Source organism: Suncus etruscus, chromosome 8 (genome assembly GCF_024139225.1).
Source record: "Suncus etruscus isolate mSunEtr1 chromosome 8, mSunEtr1.pri.cur, whole genome shotgun sequence".
Classification (NCBI taxonomy): Eukaryota; Metazoa; Chordata; class Mammalia; order Eulipotyphla; family Soricidae; genus Suncus; species Suncus etruscus.
In genome coordinates, this window is record NC_064855.1 from 11,435,703 (window position 1) to 11,444,247 (window position 8,545).

The 8,545-nt window shown below is 41.6% G+C and overlaps 1 protein-coding gene across 1 annotated transcript; it reads right to left on the reverse strand.

Annotated features, from left to right (window-relative positions):
• Positions 1 to 6,933: 6,933 nt before the first annotated feature.
• On the reverse strand, positions 6,934 to 7,869 carry LOC126015427 (olfactory receptor 10G7-like). The gene has a single exon (XM_049777952.1). It carries the CDS (start codon positions 7,867 to 7,869, stop codon positions 6,934 to 6,936), a length of 936 nt encoding a protein of 311 aa, XP_049633909.1.
• Positions 7,870 to 8,545: the final 676 nt, after the last annotated feature.

Genomic DNA, 8,545 nt, shown 5'->3' on the forward strand with positions numbered 1-8,545 from the left:
TGGTAAGCAGTGGGGAGAGTTATATGTAACAGAAGGAAGGACTATATACAAGATATACAGACATTATGTACAGTACAGATGGACATTAGACAGAAAAAGTTATTTTTTGAGTTGATTTAAATTGTTCAGCTTTAGGTTTCTCAATTTTGTAGGCTAGTGACTCCCTGATTTCTATTCTCAAACATTAACTGTTGATTTTAGGTCCTCATCTATAAGGATCAGGCATTTTGGTGGACTTGGAAATTTACCAGGATTTCTCTTTCTAGCTGTAGATGTCTTTCTTAGCTTCCCCATTGTTTTAGCTTTTAGTGATTTGGAATGCTGGAGTATCAGAATGTCAAGAAAGTGATCTATTAAACTACAGAGGCTTGGCTGGGCTCAGAACACTCCGAATGCCAGGATTTCTTGGTGTGTTTGCCTGGTATGTTGGGGGCTCTGGGCAGGACAGCTAGCCATAGGACCCCTGGGCTGACCACTTAGTCCAAGGGAACAAGATTTCCCCCACACCAGGCGGGTCTTCAGGGCCACGCCTGGTTAATCGGGCCCTGGGGGGAGGGGGTGAGAAATTCCTCCCTAGGCATCCAAGAACTACAGAGGCTTGGCTGGGCTCAGAACACTTTACATGCCAGGATTTCGTGGGCTTTTGACTGGTATGTTGGGGGCTCTGGGCAGGACAGCTAGCCATAGGACCCCTGGGCTGACCACTTTGTCCAGGCGAGCATGATTTCCCCCACACCAGGCGGGTCTTCAGGGCCACGCCTGGTTAATCGGGCCCTGGGAGGAGGGGGTGAGAGATTCCTTCCTAGGCATCCAAAAACTACAGAGGCTTGGCTGGGCTCAGAACACTCCGAATGCCAGGATTTCTTGGTGTGTTTGCCTGGTATGTTGGGGGCTCTGGGCAGGACAGCTAGCCATAGGACCCCTGGGCTGACCACTTAGTCCAAGGGAACAAGATTTCCCCCACACCAGGCGGGTCTTCAGGGCCACGCCTGGTTAATCGGGCCCTGGGGGGAGGGGGTGAGAAATTCCTCCCTAGGCATCCAAGAACTACAGAACCGCGCGGGGGCTCATGCCCCCACGCGTACTTCATGTACTTCATGTAATCAGAATATTCCCTATTCTTATGTTATGTTTTCCGTATACAGAATGTTTATTTTGTATTCTCCCCTTTCCCACACCCCTACAAAGCTCTTTTTTACTCCTTAACTCTCTAACCCCCTCTCAAACATCACTAACCTAGTTTACTCTTTTTAACTTCAGTAGTGTACAATCCTAATCACAGTCCAAAGCTGTGCATTGTGTGTGACAACCCCAAACTGTTTCAAGATACATAAAATGGACACGTATTTCTTTAGAATATTTTGTGTTTTTTCTCTGACATCTATAATTCTTACTAAATGTTGTCTTATACAGTGATGATTCTAACCACTTTTTAATATTCTCTTTTTGAGCTGTTTAACAAGGAATTTTGGTGGAAGAGTCCCCCAGTTTAATGCTTATGATTGAACCATGTCTTGGGAATCATTGTAATTGTTCTTATGGCCTCATATGCGCCAATAACACCATGTGGCATTGCTTCTTATTTGCATAGGCACATTAAAATGGGAAAATAGTATAAATACAAATAAGATCCTATCTAATAGAGATTGGAACACACAAATCTTGTAGTGCAAAGGGACCTTACACCCTGAACATTGACATAACGACCTGGCACAGACCTCAGAAGAAAGGGCATATTCCATTCTCCCCTGAACCAGGAAAGCCATCCACGAAACATCCAGGCTGGTCTATAACATCACCTGGAAGCAATCCTCTACCACGGAAGACCTACACTGCTCAGACTTCGACCTGCTCAAAAGAGACTTCCCTTAACACTGAGAAGACTTAACAACAACAACGACCTGCTTACAGGACAGGGCTCCCTGCATTGCCCTTTGATTGTGAGGTGAAAGTAGAGGATGCTCCACATCCTGACTTCAATGTAAGATATGCAGATTCCAGGATCTTTAATACAGAAACATGATACCAACAACAGAGACTGTGTGAAAAATAAAAGTGTGTTGGCACTACAGACAATGTATTGGATTGGACGATCTAGCTTGCCTGAGGCCTAGACTTGGTCTTATGCCAGGAAACTTCAGGGGTCGGGTCTCTTTGTACTTAGGCCAGGGTTATTTCTTTCCATGTCCCTCATATTTTGGTGGGCCTATGCAAACAACAATTGCCACTCTAGCGCCATTTTTACTGTGCTCCTTTGACTCTAATCTTTAAAAAGAACTCACTTAAAATTTGAGGTTAACGTAAGCTAATATGCATGTATATGGAAATGTAAGAAAATACTATGCCTGTAATGTTTAAGGAGTTACGTAAGTTTTATGGCTTTAGATTGCCTTGTGTACTGTTAAGAAATATTATAATGGGTTACAATCTGGGGACTTGAGGAACAAAGTAATTGTACATGGATTCTGTCTTATTTATCTTAATGTTCTTTGGCTGAAATTTCAAAGTTAAGGTATCAGCAAGGGGACTTCTGAGAATTATGTTATGGGTGATTGTCCTTCCACTGTAACTTTACCTTGTCCTCTTTCTTTGCACCCTTGTTCTCATAATTAAAAATAAAAATTAAAAAAAATAAAAAATAAAAAAAAGAAAGTGATCTATTGAACTATTTGTATAAAAGGTGACTAGAGGTATATCTGCTTTAAATTATTTTTCTAAACAAGCAACTGTCCCTCAGTTTAATGCTTATGAATGAACCATGTCATGGGGATTGTTGGACTTGTTCTTATGGCCCCCATATGCGCCGATAATGCCACGTGGCATTGTTCCTGGTTTGCATAGGCACATTAAAATGGGAAAATACTATACATACAAATAAGTTCTTATCTAATAGAGATTGAAACACACAAATCTCATAGTGCAAAAGGACCTTACACCCTGAACATTGATATAATGACCTGGCACAAGCCTCAGATAAATGGGCATCCTCCATTTACCCCTGAACCAGGGAAGGTATCTATGAAACATCCAAAGTTTTTTTTTATAACAACACCTGGAAGCAATCCTCTATCAGGGAAGACCCTACCAAGGCTCTGACATTGACCTGCTCAATAGAGACTTCCTTAACCACTAAGAAGACTTAACAACAACAATGACCTGCTTACAGGACAGGGTTCTCTGCATTGCCCTTTAATTGTGAGGTGAAACTAGAGGACGCTCTGCACCATCCTGGCTGCAATATAGGATATGCAGATTCTAGGATCTTTAATATAAAAGCATGATGCCAACGACAGAGACTATGTGAAAAATAAAAGTGTATTAGCACTACAGACAATGACCTGGATTGGATAAACTAGTTTACCTGGAGCCTAGAGTTGGTCTTATGCCAGGAAACTTCAGGGGTAGGGTCTCCTTGCATTTAGGCCAAGGCTTTTCCTTTCCATGTCCCTCATAATTTGGTGGGCCTACGCAAACAATAATTGACACTCTAACACTGTTTTTACTGTGTTCCTTTGACTCTAATCCTTAAGAAAAGCAACCCATTTAAACTTCTGAGGTTAACTTAAACTAATATGCAGGTGCATGGAAATGTAAAAAAGTACTTTGCCTTCAATGTTTAAGGAGTTACATAAGTTTTATGTCTTTAGATTGCCTTGTGTGCTGTTAAGAAATATTATAATGTGTTACAATCTGGGGACTTGAGGGACAAAGTAATTGTACATGGATTCTGTTTTATTTATCTTAATGTTCTTTGGCTGAAAGTTCAAAGTTGAGATATCAGCAAGGGGACTTCTTCTGAGAATTATGTTATGGGTGATTGTCCTTCCACTGTAACTTTACCTTGTCCTCTTACTTTGCATCTTTGTTCTCATAATTAAAAATAAAAAATTAATAAAAAAAGAAAATATAAAACTATAAACAAAAGTGTGCATATTTATACTTTATATACATATATAAGCCACCTGGGAGGAGTCTTAGGTGATTACTGCTCATCCTCTGATCCTTGGCATTGCTGGAACATCTCCCACAATTGCTGGCATGGCACCATGATCTCTGAACTAGGAGTGACTCTTAAATCCTGAGCTATGCTGGCTTTGTCCTAACAAAAACACATTAAATTACTCAGAGTTGATCTGTCAGCTCCTTTAACCAATCACATTTGGTTGTTTTATTCGATGATCATACCAGATATCTTATTGGTGTTCATAAAAGCAAATATATAAACTGCCCAAGCTGTTAAAAATCAGACAGCACTTAACAAACACACAAACACATAAATTAACACAAGTAAAACTAAGGAAATTGGAATCAGATCTGTGAGGGAAGCTGGGAGAGGTATTCCCGGGGTCTCTCTATATTATTTTTGACAAATTCATGTGATTCCATGATTATATCAATGAAACTTTCAATAAACAAAAATAAAATTTAGTTTACATATCATAATTAAAAATATATACATTGATCATGATTTTGCTTCACTTACATCATCAATCTTCTTTGGGATCTTCCAGCACATTGCCATGCGTAAACTGTAATAATGGGTTCCTACTGCCCCCCCCCACTTACACTATCCTCCCTGGATGCTTCTGGGTGTGGATTCCTTGAGAATTCAGGTGCTTGTATGTCCTGTTGGAATAAACATGTTACATCATGTCCCTTTCATGCATAGCAATGTTTGTAGCATGTGGTATAATTGTAAGGTAAGTAAAATAATGTCATTAAAATGGCATTACCAAAAAACATGAAAGTGAATCAAATCCCATTAATTTTATGTTTTGCTCTGCTTTGGCCTCTGTGTTTTCCATTGTCAAATGAGGTGGATTCTGATTGGTGACAGTTTGGTTTACTGGAGTTAGCAATAATAATTCACCTCTGATACTGCTGATATATGGAGTTTGTTTTCACCATTCGTGGGATTTATCACAAAGTTTTCAGCTCTTCCAGAGTAACCTACACTCCTCCAAAACCCCATCTCACAGTATATGTTGCTGCCACATTTCCTCTGATGGTGTCTAGTTGCAAGGTCTTGCCCTCTGAGCAGTACTGCAAATCCAGCAGTGTGAGCATCACTCTTCATTCCCACAGCTGCCTCTAGCATCCTCTCTTCTTGGAATACCAGGCAAAGTGGACAGAAATGGCACCAATGGGGTACAGGTGACATTTAAATTTAGCATTTTTTGATAAAACTTAATTTACCTTTTTGTCATATACATCTATTTGATATTGCCCAAGACCAAGCTCTTGGCTATAAAAATGGCCAGTTTTATATATTCAGTCAAAAAATACTCCATGAACTGCAGAAGCTGGATACATACAAAGTCCTAGGTTCTACAATTGGAAAATACTCTCAGTATTTTTTGATGGTATGTTGGTGTCTGTAATTCCCATACATGGCTGTGCCTGGGGCTGATTTTCAGCTCAATGCTCAGGAATCACAAGGGGGAGCTCTTCTGGAATCAAATATACTGCTGGGGATTGAACTCTGGCTGGCTGGCTGGCTGACTTTGAGCCTCACTTCATAAATAGTGCTTGTAGGATATAGGCAAGCAAATGTTTAGTTTCAAAAACTTTGGAGCTCAGAATAATAATAATAATAATAACAACAACAACAACAATAAAAAGTAAGTGGCAGTAAGTGACATAATTTTCTTTAGTTCTTGAATATGAGTAAAGACATCTTGTGGGGTTCACACCCAGCTGCCTTCAGGGGTTATTCCTAGCTCTGCACTCAGAAATTACTCCTGGCAGGCACAGGTTATCATATGGAATGCCAAAGATCAAATCCAGTCAACCTCGTGAAGTCAAACACCCTACTCACTGTGCTATAGCTCCAACCCCCAAATAAAGACACTTTTCTTGGAAATCAAACGTTTTTGTAGGGATTAAGTTATATAATAGTTTAAAATAGTTTTTCAATGAAGGTTTAAAGATGGAAGAAAAGAACTTTATATAAAAAGATTTAAATTGCAAAAGATACTGGAGAGCAGCTTGGAAACTAATTATATTGGGAATAAAAAGTAAAAATTACTCCTGAGAACTTGTTTAGTAGAACAGCAAGAAGAAGCGTTTTGGGGGTTTTTTTAATTTTTTTTTTGTCTTTTAATTGCCACGAGGTATTTAAACTGGGCCTCTGATGAGCATGCCAGATTGAAAAAAAAAAAAAACCACCACCATCTTGTTTTTATTAGAAAATTAAAATCAGGGGCCAGAGTAATAACACAGTGGTAGGGTGTTTACCTTGCACACGGCCAACTCAGGACAGACCCATGTTCCATCCCTGGCATATCATATGGTCCCACAACCCTGTCAAGAACAATTTCTGAGCGCAGTCAGGAATAGCTCCTGGTCACCAGGCATGACCCAAAAACTGAATGAATGAATGAATGAATGAATGAATGAATGAATGAATGAATAAAAACAAAAAAATTAAAATAAGCTATCAATCACTTTTAAAATCATAAATGCTTAACTAAATTTAAAATTTTAGGGGGGCAGAAGTATAGCAAAGTAGGGTGCTTGCCTTGCACACAGCCAACCTGGGTTTGATCCTCAACATCCCATGTGCTCCCCAAGCACCACCAGGAATAATTTCTCAGCACAAAATCAGGAGTATCCCTTGAACACCACTGGGTTTTGCCAAAAAAATCAAAGAAAAGAAAATTAAAATCTGGTTCAGAGTGATAGTACAATTCATAGAGCACCTGTCTTGTGTATGACCAAACCCCAGCATCCTATATGGTCCCTCGAGCCTACCAGGAGTGATTTCTTAGAGCCGAGATGAGAGAAACCCCTAAGCACTTTAGGTTTTGACCCCTAAACAACAACAAAATTAAGCTCAAATGTTAAACTGTCCCTACAAAAAGTATGTTGTTCGAGCCAATGGATTCAATTAAATAATAAATAAAGAAGTCAGTCATATAAGACCTTTCCATATTATTTTTTCAGAGCAAACACTGACCCACTTTTTAACTTGAGCAGCGCTCTCTTCACTTCTTTGTTTCTCAGGGTATAGACCACAGGGTTGAGCAGGGGTGTCAGCACAGTGTAGAACACGGCCACCACACTATCCACAGCATCCCGTGACCCTGGCCGCAGGTAAATGAAAACACCAGGCCCAAAGAAACAAAGCACTACAATGCAGTGGGATGTGCATGTCTGGAAGGCCTTGTGGCGGCCTGCTGAAGTGCGGATTTTCAGGATGGACCGGACAATGGACACGTAGGAGAGGAAGACGAGGAAGAAGCATCCCGAGGCCACCATGCCGATGTTGACAAAGATGACCATCTCATTGGCAGAGGTGTCCACACAGGCCAGCTTGAGAATCGGGGGAGCATCGCAGAAGTAGTGCTGGATGTGGTGGGGCCCACAGTAGGGCAGGTGGAAGGTCAGGGTCGTCTGAACAGTGGAGTGCAGGGATCCACTGAGCCAGGTTCCGGTGACCAGCAGCACACATGTTCTCTTGCTCATCAGGGTGGGGTATCTGAGAGGGTAGCTGATTGCCAAGTAGCGGTCATAGGACATGACAGTGTAGAGGAAACACTCGGTGCTACCCAGAAAGTGGAAGACATAGAGCTGGGCCACACAGCCTGGGAAGGAGATAGCCCCACCACCCGGGGACACCAAGGTCAGGAGCATCTTGGGCACTGTGGCAGTGGAAAACCACATGTCGATGAAGGACAGGTTGGTGAGGAAGAAGTACATGGGTGTGTGGAGACGGGAGTCCCCCATGATCACCAACAGGATGAGGAGGTTCCCCAGCACAGTGAACACATACACCACTAGGAAGACTGCAAAGAGGGGTGCATCCAGCACGGGTGCATGGGGCAAGCCAACCAGGATGAAGGTGGTAACAGTGCTCAGGTTTGGCATTCCTGGACACCCTCAGTGCTTCTTCTTATGGAGACAGAAAGAGCAGCCAGCAGTGACCTGGGAAGAATGCAAAAGCAACATCCATCAATTTTAGCACCGGTGTTAGACTCACCACTGATATTATAGAGCATGTCAGGTTATTGGTAGAATGATTGTCTCTCTCTCTCTCTTTCTCTCTCTCTCTCTCTCTCTCTCTCACACACACACACACACACACACACACAAGTGCAGAATAATGAATAAAGTTAGCAAAACTCATTCATTTCTGTGATGTATCACAAATCACCCCCGTTGGGAAAATAAAACAGATTGAAATTACTGTCTTACAGTTACTGTGGGTCAGGTTCACTCAATCTCTGCTCCAGCTCCCACCAAGTGGAAATATAGGCTTCTTCTGGGCTTGTTCTGTCATCAGAGGCTCAGGATTCAGTTTCCTGAGGGTGTAAAGAAACTCTGCTCCTTGCAACTGTAAGGATAGAGGCCTCTCATTCTTGCTGGATGCTGGCCAGGGATATAATTCTCAGACTCCTCCAAAGGTCACCCCAATGGTCTACCAGACCACAAGGCAGCTTATTCTTTTTAAATCAGCGTCATGAAGTCTCTCTCAATTTGCAGTGACAAAGTATAAATGAAGCGAAGTGTCATTGAGTCTGATTTCCCATCCAAGGCCCGATCA

Coding starts and splice junctions, on each gene's coding strand:
- LOC126015427 (XM_049777952.1), bottom strand. CDS start 7,869: ATGCCAAACCTGAGCACTGTTACCACCTTCATCCTGGTTGGCTTGCCC.